Source organism: Pristis pectinata, chromosome 23 (assembly GCF_009764475.1).
Source record: "Pristis pectinata isolate sPriPec2 chromosome 23, sPriPec2.1.pri, whole genome shotgun sequence".
Taxonomy (NCBI): domain Eukaryota; kingdom Metazoa; phylum Chordata; class Chondrichthyes; order Rhinopristiformes; family Pristidae; genus Pristis; species Pristis pectinata.
The window spans coordinates 26,585,738-26,598,776 of NC_067427.1; the positions used below are offsets into that span (position 1 = coordinate 26,585,738).

A 13,039-nucleotide genomic window follows, 5' to 3' on the forward strand; every position below is an offset into this window, starting at 1 on the left:
AGAAACTGAGTCAATCAGGGTTTTAATAACAGAACTGGATCAACAATTAGTAGGTCAGTGGGGAACAAGGGGGAAACTGGGACCAATGATATTGATTTACTAAAGGCCAGTACAGATACATTGGGCCAAATGGCCTTCTTCCATGGCATTATGATCAAATGGTTAAATGAGCCACCTGAAATTCAAATCATTGCTTTATCTGTGGAGATAACAATGTCTAAAATAAAAAAGCCATTCCTTAACAAACCTGCGAAGAAAAGCTTCTGTAAACTAGCTTTCCCTGAGGTTAATATCCTGACTTTCAATGTTTAAAGGTAAGTCTATGTTGTTCAAACAATACCTTCCTCCTCGGAATCTCAGTTAACTTGGCACAGTAAACAATCTGTCCGATTCCACAATCTGGGTTATATTGTTAATGGTCATTCTATGGTTAACGAAGCCAATTTGATAATGCCCTAAATTATCGTGGAACTAAATTATTGTGAAGGTCAGTAATCACGTAATGCACAAAAAGAACCCATAAAGCCAGCATGCTTACAATGACTCTTTGAAAGAGCAATCAAATAACCTCAAGGCATCTACCAGCAATGCAACATTTACACAAATTTTAATGTCAAAAGCGACTTTGGGATGGCCAGAAATCACTTTATGCATCAAAGCTTCCAAACGTAGCTGCTTCCATATCCCATGGTTTTAAAAACACATTTCATTGGGAAGCCTTACTGAGATTTATGCAGAATATTATATGCACATTATACTGTAATTACCAACTCCACGTTTCCATTAAATTGCTGAACTGGATGCTTTAAATTGTTGCAGAGGAAACAAGAGGAAATATTAGGCTAATATATTTTGCACATACAGTACACACTTGTCTCACTCTCTTATACAGAAGCAAATGTTGCAAGTTTAGAAATCGTGGCCCCAAAATGAAGTGCGTTGTATACAGTGAAGCTGCACTAAAAGAATCTGCACAAATGATCAAGTCGCCTGTTTTTTGTGATAAAGGCTGAGGGATAATGTTGGTTGAGACATTATTCTCCTTCCAAATATCTTACACCAACCTGAGGTAAGGGCTGCCAGGTGAGTTATTGAAAATAGCGGTTAAAAAAAAGCTTTGGGATTGGTGGGGTGGTTTCAGGTTGGAGTAGAAGGCTGGGAGCCAAAGGTGCTGTTGATACTTCTGTGTGGAGCCCGGAACAAAATAAAAACATTTTTGCATGTTGTGCAAAACTCGACCACACAAGTGAAGTGCACGACAAGACTGAAGCAGATCCTCTCACAGTTTTCATATTTCCTTGCAACAGAAATGGAGACCATTCAGCCCATCAAGTCTATGCTGGCTCTCAGAACAATCCCATCAATCCTATTCCCTGGTAACCTATTCTCTCTCATGTGCTCATTAACATTTCCCTTATTCTTCAACAGCCTGTGGCCAACTAATCTACCAACCAGCACATAAAGTGGCACAGCACAGAAACAGGCCCTTCGGCCCACCATGTCCATGCCCATCACTCCAAATTTTTAAAGTTTTAAAAAAATTTTATTTACAGCGTGATAACAGGCCCTTCCGGCCCAACGAGTCCGCGCCGCCCATTTTAAACCCAAATTAACCTCCCCATACGTCTTTTAGAATGTGGGAGGAAACCGGAGCACCCGGAAGAAACCCACGCAGACACGGGAGAACATACAAACTCCTTACAGACAGCGATGGGAATCGAACCCTGATCGCTGGCGCTGTAATAGCGTCGCACTAACCGCTACGCTACCGTGCCGCCCTTACTACTTATCCATACTAGTCCCATTTACCCACATTTGGTCTGTAGTTTTCTATGCCTTGGCAATTTAAGTACTTGTCCAGCAGATTCTTAAATGTGCTGAGTGTATTTGCCTCCATCACCCCCTAAGACAGCAAATTCTTTGGGACATGGAAGAAAACTGAGTACCCAGATGCAGGCCATGCAGTCACAAGGAGACCTTGCAAACTGTCTTGACTAGAGAGTTGAGACCTGTTTCAATTCTGAATGACTCCGTCCTTCCTGGGCTATTGTTCGAAAATTCAAGGTCTTCATCTTCCTGCAGATAGACATCTTCTTTAACTTACTATGTTAAACGTTGTACTAACCCCCACCCTTCTCTACTGACATCACGGGCCTCTCTCTCCGTCATCTGTCGGACCCCGAAACATTCGCTACAATCTGTATGCCTTCCCCATCATCTGACTAACCCTTGGGTCTCAAGTGGTGAAATGTCAGAGGCCTTTTATTGGACCAGTCTGAGAGTTATCACAGGCCAAATCTGGGTTAGAGTTTTATCTGAAAGACAAAATCTCCAACAGTACAGCATTTCCTCAGTACCCCTGCACTAAGGTTCCATCCAAGACTACGTAAGACCTCAGAAAAAAACATCTAGTGCCTTCTATGACTTCAGATTGTCCCAATGTTTTTTTGTCCATGAAATACTTCTGAAGTGTAGTTTTGGTTGTAATATCCTGCACAGCAGTCCCCAAAACAGACACATGACAACAAGTAATCAGTTTTAATGATGTTGACCAAGGAAAAACATTGCCTGGAAGACTGGGAATAACTTGCCTACTCCTTTTTCAAAGCACTATCAATGGACCTTCAATACCCATCTTAGAGGCGCAGTGATGTAATGGTTAAGTTAGCAGATGAACAGCTTGAGTTCTGAACAATTGATCCATGGACACAGGCTCAAAGCCCACTACAGCATCTGGGGACTTATTTTCAAATATTAGGTAAAAAAGAAATGGACATTTTTAAAGTGGGGATTGACATCAGATATTTGAACTAAAGGAGAGTCGAGGGGTATGGGGAGAGTACAGAATAGCACCTCTGATGCCAAGATTGAACGGCACAGCATACTTGAGGGCAGATTAACCCACTCCTGATCCTGTGTTTTATATTCTTATTAAAGGTCTTCTAATCAATGCCACTTCTGAAAGATGGCACCTCTGACATGCAGCATTCCCTCTGCATTGCCCTTGTGTTAGCACACTGAGGCTTGAACCCAAGCCTTTTGACTCAGAGATGTGGGTCTAGTGACACACAATAGATTCAGTGCCTGGTCACACAATGCTCCTTGGAGGCCTTTTATAAGGTGGTGAAAACTGAAAGTCGGTCAGAGGCTTGTATGTGACACACTGAGCCATCAAAGCGTGGCTTAACTGCCACCTCCACTGAAGTAGCTGAACTCAACCAGTATTCTGTGCCTAGCAACTCCAGAGTTTCCTCTCCAGTTGCTGTTCTCATAGCCCTGTAGGGGCACAGGCTAAGATGGCTTTGAATTCTGCTGGAGAGCTCCACACTATTCAAAATCAATGAAGCATGATTTCAAAATCATGAAAGGGCAGGCATGGTAGTGTAGCGGTTAGCGTAACACTATTACAGTGCCAGCGACTCAGGTTCAATTCTGGCCGCTGTCTGTAAGGAGTTTGTATGTTCTCCCCGTGGGTTTCCTCCGGGTGCTCCGGTTTCTTCCCACATTCCGAAGACGTACGGGTTAGGAAGTTGTGGGCATGCTATGTTGACGCCGGAAGAGTGGTGACATTTGCAGGCTGCCCCCAGAACACTCTATGCAAAAGATGCATTTCACTGTGTGTTTCGACGTACATGTGACTAATAAAGATCTTATCTTAAAATCCCGAGATTTAGCCCCACACACGAATGCTGATTGTAGAACTGTGGGTTGTGGTCACCTGACCCCCAATGTGACTTAAGGTCTTCTTAACATTGGAACTAAAATCTAATCTAATACCACTCAAGAGCTGTATTGTTCGAGTCTCAAATATCCTGGAAAACATCTTGGACCATTTACTGTGTAAAAGGTTCTTTATAAATGCAAACAATTACTGCATTGTGAATTTGGAGCCCAATTTGGTCTCTTACAACTGACTTCTTTTGCTCAATGGAACAGTGAGACTTGTGAGTCAGCAGAGATAAAAGTTAAGAACTAACGCTTGGCTTTAGTTCTTTGATATCTACCTATGTCACTGTTCTCCAAGGACTGATCTTCTTCAGAAACTTTCAGGAAAACCTCCTCTAGTGTGGTGTCCATCAGACCAAAACTGGTCAAATTCAGGTCTTCCAGGTTCAGATCCAGGGCCTGCAATGTAAAACAACATCAATTCATTCAACTTGGTCTCACAACTCCTACATTCTTTCACCAACATTCTCACCGTTGACCAGATATCCTTGTTTACACCTTATACCCATGGTCACCCTGATTTTACCCTATCAGAGACATCCTCCCTCCCCCACAGCTTACCAAGCGTCTTTCCTCTCCTTCCCAGTTCTCATGCAGAGCTTTCAACCTGAAATGTTGACTCTATTTTTCTTCTCACATATGTGGCCTGAATCTGTTGAGTATTTCCAGCATTTTCTGTTGTTATTTAGAACCATAGAACAATACAGCACAATACAGGCCCTTCGGCCCACCATGTTGTGCCGACCTTCTAACCACACCTAAGACTATCTAACCCCTTCCTCCCATATATCCCCCTATTTTAAATTCCTCCATATGCTTATCTAACAATCTCTTGAACTTAACCAACGTACCTGCCTCCACCACCACCCCAGGCAGCGCATTCCATGCCCCAACCACTCTCTGGGTGAAAAACCTCCATTTGACATCTCCCTTGAACTTCCCACCCATTACCTTAAAGCCATGCCCTCTTGTATTGAGCATTGGTGCCCTGGAAAGAGGTGCTGGCTGTCTACTCTATCTACTCCTCTTAATATTTTGTATACCTCTATCATGTCTCCCCTCATCATCCTCCTCGCCAATGAGTAAAGCCCTAGCTCCTTTAGTCTCTCCTCATAATCCATACTCTCTAATCCAGGCAGGATCCTGGTAAATCTCCTTTGCACCCTTTCCAACTCTTCCACATCCTTCCTATAATGAGGCAACCAGAATTGGACACAGTATTCCTAGTGTGGTCTAACCAGAGTTTTGTAAAGCTGCATTATTACTTCGCGGCTCTTAAACTCGATCCCACGACTTATGAAAGCTAACATCCCATAAGCTTTCTTAACTACCCTATCCACCTGTGAGGGGACTTTGAACCCCCAGATCCCTCTGCTCCTCCAAAATCCTACCATTAACCTTGTACTCTGCCTTGGAGTTAGTCCTTCTAAAGTGTACCACATCACACTTCTCCGGATTGAACTCCATCTGCCACTTCTCAGCCCAGTTCTGCATCCTATCAATATCCCTCCGTAAGCTTCGACAGCCCTCCACACTATCCACAACACCACTGATCTTTGTGTCGTCTGCAAACTTGCTAATCCACCCTTCCACCCCCTCATCTAAGTCATTAATAAATATCACAAAAAGTAGAGGTCCCAGAACCGATCCCTGTGGGACATCACTAGTCACAGCCCTCCAATCTGAATGCACTCCCTCCACCACAACCCTCTGCTTTCTACAGGCAAGTCAATTCTGAATCCACACGGCCAAGCCCCCCTGGATCCCTTGGGCTCTGACCTTCTGAAGAAGCCTACCATGTGGAACATTGTCAAACGCCTTATGAAAATCCACGTAGACCACATCTACTGCACTACCCTCATCAATCTTCCTGGTCACTTCCTCAAAGAACCCTATCAGGCTTGTGAGGCAAGATCTTCCCTTCACAAAGCCATGCTGGCTGTCCCTAATTAGTCCATGTTTCTCTAAATGCTCACAGATCCTATCTCTTAGAATCCTTTCTAACAGCTTACCCACCACAGACGTAAGGCTCACTGGTCTGTAATTCCCTGGACTATCCCTACTACCTTTTTTGAATAAGGGGACATCATTTACCATCCTCCAGTCCTCTGGTACCATTCCCATTCACTCTCCACAGCCTCACTATGACTTCCTTTAATGCAGTTCTTCAATCCGAATGCTGCTGCCAGCAAGGTGCTGCATCTGATCACTCCTTGCATTGTGTAAGTTTGCTTCAGGGCCACGAGGATGTTGAGACATGGGTACGTGCACATTTGGATTCATTTTGTTAATTTTTTTCTTCTATCCTTAACCATCCACATGTGGACCACTTTACATCTCTGTCTTGTGATGTGACTTAGGCTTGGCTAGGGCAACATTAGATTTGAAGTCCAAGGGATGGAAGAGCTCAGCATTCTATCAAAACCAGCTTGTATCACTGCACTGGGTCAGATAACCCACAGCCCTTGAACAGCGCAGCACAGCAGACTGCAGATTTCAGCAAACATGCTTAAAACTATAACATTGTCTATTAACAAAAGAGTTATTATGCATTGATTCAATATACAAGTTAAATATTTTCCAGCTTTAAGTTTTAACTTGGAAAATTAATAAAAACACCATTAGTTTTTCAGGGACAATCACAATGGTCGATCTCTCTGATAGTTTTGACAGCTAGTGGAGTCTAGGGCCAAGGCTTCGCTGGTTGTCAGCGCATTTCTATCAACCACTTACAGCTGAAGGGTCCTGTTCTAAGCTGGGCCTCACTGATAATGTCAGAGGCAGCTTTGTGGACCAAGATGCTGCTGGAAGATCTACTCCAAGTAAGTGCAGATATTGCAAGCAATGGAGCAAAGAGTGTGGGCAGCCTGTCACCCCTCAACATTTCCCAGGTTATTGAGTACATTGAGAACATCAATGTTTCCTCACAGGTATACAAAATGTGTGTGCATTTAACACTATCCCCATCAAAATGGGTCAAATTTAAATTCCTATGGATGTTATATGCAATAAATTGAGTGCATAAAGTCAATTCCAGTTAATCAAGGCAATCTGGACTGACATTGCAAGGGAATTATATGGTCAGTCAAACAATCTGCTGGAGGAAGTGAGCGGGTCAAGGAGCATCTGTGGGAGAAAAGAAATTGTTGGCATTTCGGATCGAAACCCTGCATCAGGACTGTTGACATTTTGGATCGAAACCCTGCATCAGGAACCTATGGTAAAATGGTTGAGGATCATGATATCACCAGATGCAGCTATTAAGAAACTCAATTTCTGTATTTCAATATCAGAATCGACATTTAGAACATAGAACAGTACAGCACAGAACAGGCCCTTCAGCCCACAATGTTGTGCCGACATAGCTATTCCCTCCTACCTACAGAATGCCCATATCCCTCCATTTTCCTCTCATTCATGGGCCCATCCAAGCCCCTCTTAAAAGGCCCCAATGAATTTGCCTCCACCACCCTCTCAGGCAACACATTCCAGACATCCACCACTCTCTCAGTAAAAAAACGTACCCTTCATGTCTGTTCTGAACCTACCCCTCTCACCTTAAATGCATGCCCTCTGGTACTGGATCGCTCAATAATGGGAAAAAGATATTGCTTGTCCACCCTATCTATGCCCCTCATAATTTTATACACTTCCAACAGATCACCCCTCAGCCTCCGCCGCTCCAGAGAGAAGAGTCCAAGTTTGTCCAGCCTCCCCTTATAGCACATGACCTCTAATCCAGGCAGCATCCTGGTAAACCTCCTCTGCATCCTCTCTAAAGCCCCGACATCCTTCCTATAGTGAGGTGACCAGAATAACACGCAATACTCTAAATGCGGCCTAACCAGAGTTCTATAGAGATGTATCGTAACTTCTTGACCCCTGTACTCAATACCCCAATTAATAAATGCAAGCATTCCATAAGCCTTCTTAACCACCCTGTCTACCTGTGTAGCCACTTCCAATGAGTCATGGACTTGCACCCAAGGTCTCTCTGCTCTTCAACACTGTTGAGGGTCTTGCCATTGCAGGAAACAAGCCGAAAGTAGGAAAGTGAGCTCAGGAAGCTGCTAAGCATCAGTCTATAGCAATTTAAAATTAAGGCGCTCTAACTGCAAGAAGCCTGTAACATGCATTTGCAGACAGACAGGGGGAGACATTCCTTCCATCAATTCAGAAAGGAGTTGATTGCAAATCCCTCAAAGGTCACAAAATAAGTTCTTGATCCTCGTGAGACTTGTCCCTGACATCCTCCTATTCGGAATGATATTATTTATCAGCATACAAATCTAATAGGTGGGAGTCTCTGCATCAAGACTGCCCCAAAGCACCATGAATGAAGAATTGTGATTCCTGACTGCAGCCATTCAACATCCTGAGAAAGGTTAATAAAAGAGAAAAATCCTAGGCACAACAGGGAAACTGTAATTGAAGAAAGCCCATTAAGTTTTATTTAGAAATGTTATTTCATTATAAGGATCCAACAATATAAGAGACCCTTACCTGGAAAAGTCTCTCAAAGCATCCCTTTTTCACAGCTTCTGACGGCAGAATGTAAGATATCTCTGTGTTCGTATCTGAGACCAGTATGGTGGACACCACATACTTTTTAATAAACTGAGTGACCTTGGATTCCAAGCAGGCAGAACGTAATGAAGGGCTGAGTTCCTGTCCTGAATCTACAAGATACATAATGCAAAAGACATTCAATATATTGCAAGCCTTAGGCTCGTATAACACGCCTAGCATACAGTGGATGTTAGCTGTAATTGACATTCTTATTTCTTGAACATTTTCTCCACAATATTTTGTTGACGATGACCACATTGTAATAAAAAAGTACAAAGTTATCAATCCCAGTAACTCAATGAACCATCTAATCACAAATTTTAAAAAGTTATCGATGAAACTTTCAACGTAGAATATTCATCCAAGGGTAGAAGTGAAGGATGTTGAGTTTCTATTTGTTCTGGTGGTCAGCCTAATCACGCTGTTCTATCCCTGTTGATAAGCTGGGTAAACCTGGTCCGAAACTCCCTCAGACAGGCAGTGCTAACACTTGTCAATAGGAATTGCTTATCATCTTGAAGGCAGTGCTCCAGAGGAAAAAGTACATCTCCACTGATGCATCTTCTCTGAAGCCTTACATGCAAGTATCTCTGCAGAGTCTGAAAATGGAGGGTCACAGTCTAGATATGGACGTACATCAGTGACTAACTCTCCATCTCAATCAAGAGATGTAGAGTCCCAGTGCTTCCTCTTGCCCTAAAGGAGTTTATTCTGGGAGTTTAATAACTGCAGATGCTGGAAATCTGAAATAAAAACATAAAATGCTGGAAATGCTCAGCAGGTCAGGCAGCATCTAAGGAAAGAGAAAAAGAGTTAATGTTTCAATTACAAATGTCAAAGATCCTTCTTCAGAACTAGAAACAGAGAAAACAAGTTAGCTTTAAGTTGCAGAGAGGATGGGGTGGGATCGATAGGATAAGAGGAATGTGTAAGGTAGGGTGAAGTCAGGTTTATCATGGGGATATGATGAAGTCACCAATCTGATAGCTGAGTTAGGGAAGTTAGAAAGAGAGTGAAAGAAAGAAAGATACTGAGGTGGAATGAATGAGAGAGAGAGACAGAGAGAGAGAAAGAATCAGAGCGAGGGAGAGTGGGGTAAGGGAGAGAACGCGGAGGGGAGAAATGGCAAAGAATGATCTGTTGATTGCAGAGGCTGGTTTCTTCTGAATCCCAATGACAAAAGCAAGAGGTGGAGCAACTATGACCAACTGGCACCACAGTGACAGGGCCACCAGCTGGTTTACAACCTGTAGGACATCACGACATGGCCCTATCCAGTGCCTTAGCCATGTGGTGACTTTAGCCTCCAACATATCCCAGTTTGCTAACCAGGCTTCCTCTATGGGAAGGTGGACTGAGCTCCATGCAAAAAGTCTCATCGCTTCAGGCAGACATTCACTTGCCACTGATCAACCAGGAGTCCAGGACATTTCTCTGAATTGATTGTTGTGGAGGATGTGGTGAAAAATACCTGCGGCATTCACACATCCAGGACACGTTGACAGAATCTGCGACCAAGGGAATAAAGTGCTTCTTGACAACACCCTGAGTGAATTAGTTGTAAATGGACAGTTATGCCCTCTTGTTCTAGACTCTCAGCATGTCTTGTTCACTGCTCACCATCAAATATTTGCTACATCTGTAGGGTCACATAAAGGCCCAGCTCAATAAATTAATTTATCACAATTAGTACAGAGTGACTTTAATCTGATACCCACCTCGATAACCTATGTATGCAAACTGCAAATCAAAGCACTGTTGTCCATACATAGTTCACCATGAAACATTTGACATCTTTTGTCAGAACATAAAGCTATCACATAAATTACTTTCATCCAATCACATAATTTAAAAATATACACAGAGTGGCACCTGTGGTGCCAAATGTCATACAAATCTTTGTGCAAAGATTTGGAAATCAAAATTAAAACATTGCAGATGTTTTTGTCTTTATGTTGATGAAGCAGTTAGTGCTCCCATTGGGAGAATGTAGAACAGACAGATCATGACTTTAATCAGCATTCAAGGACGATGCAGTGCCATGCAGCCATTTTGGAGCACAATGCTCTAGCCAACATTTGCTCTTAATCTCACATAGTTAAATAACTATTTCACAAACAGGGAGAAGCAAATACCTGTGATTGCATAGCAGGATTTGTTTCACTGATTGAATGATTACAAACAAAAATATCACACATTTGCTCACTTTATTGAAAACTTAATTTCAGCACTTCATAACCACCTTGCGTTCTGAAAGTCATGGAGTTATAGAGCAATGCAGCACAGAAACAGGCCCTTTGGCCCACCACGTCCATGCTGACCATCAATTACCTATCTGCACTATCCCATTTACCAGTACTTGATCCACATCCTTTTATGCCCTGGCAATTCAGCGTATCAAGAATACCAAGGATATAATTGCTACAGTGGCAGTAACATAAGTGTACCATCAATGCAGAATCACTGCCAAATATGTGAAGAATTCAGCTACAAACCTGAGTTAGTTTGTGAGTCAGGTTGCTTCTTCACCACGGTCAACTTGTAGCCATCTCCGTAAGTGCTTTTGAGAAACAGAGGTGACCCACAGCACTTCAGCTTTCCGTGCGAAATTATTGCAATGCGATCGCCAAGAAGATCAGCCTCATCCATGTAGTGTGTGGACAGAAGGATTGTCCGGCCTACAATCATTGAAAAAAAGATTCATCTTTATTGATGTATGTCATTAAACAAAGAGCATGCTTCTCAACTCCTGAAAATCAAGTTGTATTAAGAAAGATTATGGTCAACTTAAATCCTAAATGCATTTATATTGTGCCTCTAATGCAGTAAAACATCCAGAGTATTATTAAATGGGATTTGATGCTGAGCCAGTTATTAGAACAAGTGGCCAAATGCTTGTCCAAAGGGCTGGATTTTAAGGAGCATCTTAAATGGAAGAGGTACCTTCTCCCAATAGGGGCGCTACTTCCTTCACCAATATCAAAGTAAAAAAATGCTAGAAATATTTCACATTTCCAACATCTGCAACGTTTTAATTTTCAAAGTCATCTTAATATTTCAGTTTAATAAATACTGCTTCTATTGGTGATTGTAGTCCTTTAACCACACTGCCTCCTCCATACTTTTTCGATGTCAATTAAAACAAAGAAAACTAGAAACATTTTTAGCCTGATGAAGGGTCTCGGCCCGAAACGTCGACTGTTTATTTCCCTCCATGGATGCTGCCTGACCTGCTGAGTTCCTCCTGCACTTTTTGTGTGTTGCTTCAGACTCCAGCATCTGCAGAATCTCTTGTGTCTTAGTAACATTTTTAAATGTGAGATGTTCACCACACAAACACCAGGTCCTGTTCAAAGTTGAGACAAAAGAAACTGCAAATGGTGGAATCTGGAGCAACACACAAAGCACTGGAGGAACTCAGGGGGTCAGGCAGCATCTATGGAGGGAAATGGACAGTCAATCTTTCCAGTCCAAATGAAGGGTCTCGACCCAAAACTTCGACTGTCCGTTTCCCTCCATAGATGCTGCCTGACCTGTTGAGTTCCTCCAGCATTTTGTGTGTTGCTCCTGTTCAAAGTTAGTTAGTGGTTTGATGACCGTGTCAGGGTTGGTCTTTCAGTGAGCACAGTTTTGAAGAAGATTCTTCAACTTGAAGTGTTAACTCAGTTTCTCTTTCCGCAGATGCTGCATGACCCACTGAGTGTTTCTGTTTTTATTCCAGGTCAATGTTCATTCATCACCCTGCAGTTACTGATCTACATAGGTTGCAAGTCCAACAATAGTGTAGCGGTTAGCGTAACGCTTTACAGCGTCAGTGACCCAGGTTCAATTCTGGCTGCTGTCTGTAAGGAGTTTGTACGTTCTCCCCGTGCCTGTGTGGGTTTCCTCTGGGTGCTCCGGTTTCCTCCCACATTCCAAAAGACGTATAGGTTAGGAAGTTGTGGGCATGCTACGTTGGTGCCAGAGGCGTGGCGACACTTGCGGGCTGCCCACAGAACACTCTAGGCAAAAGATGCATTTCACTGTGTGTTTCGATGTACATGTGACTAATAAAGATATCTTGGTATTCTCCTCCTTCATCCATCCTCCACAGTGGCAATGTGAACTATATTTGCTCTTCTCCAATCCTAGCCCTGTGTGTCTCCCCAGTTTTCATCGTATCACTGATGGCACCCATGCCTTCGGTTAACTCAGCCCCAAGCTCCAAAATTTCCTCACTTAAACTTTATTTCTACCTCTTACATTTAAGATGATCCTTAAAGTCTAGGCCTTTGACCAAGCATTTGACCACATGTCTGAATGTCTGGTTCAGCATCAAATCCCATTTAAGAATACTCTGGATGTTTTACTGCATTAAAGGCATAATATTAATGTATACTGTTGTTATTTGACAATGTAGGCATGCTGGTAGATATACCATAGACGTTCACTTTGCAATTCTTTTATGTCATTTTAGCCTATATAACATTTGATTTTATCGACACGATGTTCCATTGATGACTTAGACTTCTCCATCACTTAGCTAGATAACTATATTTCTTCTTGGGAAGTTCCATGACTTGGTTCCACTCTGGTTCTTTAGATTCTGAGGTGACTGATGAGGAGTGTGAGGTAGAGGTGCCTGATAGGGCAGTTAAGTAAGGAGTTTATGAGGTGGTGCACTCCTTACACCATTTGTGCAGGGCTTCTATGTGCTTCTGATCCATGGGCTTGAAGTTCTCATCCTGAATGCTCCTTCACCAAG

General features: G+C 42.8%; 1 protein-coding gene across 2 annotated transcripts in view; it reads right to left on the reverse strand.

The window, feature by feature from the left end:
* Positions 1-13,039, reverse strand: part of abca2 (ATP-binding cassette, sub-family A (ABC1), member 2) — a 417,188-nt gene that overhangs the window by 92,763 nt on the left and 311,386 nt on the right. For both annotated transcript variants that reach the window (XM_052036764.1, XM_052036762.1), the window contains exons 24-26: positions 10,791-10,973; positions 8,230-8,405; positions 4,005-4,125 (exon numbers count right to left, since the gene is read on the reverse strand). In XM_052036764.1, coding sequence (XP_051892724.1) covers positions 4,005-4,125; positions 8,230-8,405; positions 10,791-10,973 — 480 coding nt within the window. The remainder of the gene's footprint in view (positions 1-4,004; positions 4,126-8,229; positions 8,406-10,790; positions 10,974-13,039) is intronic.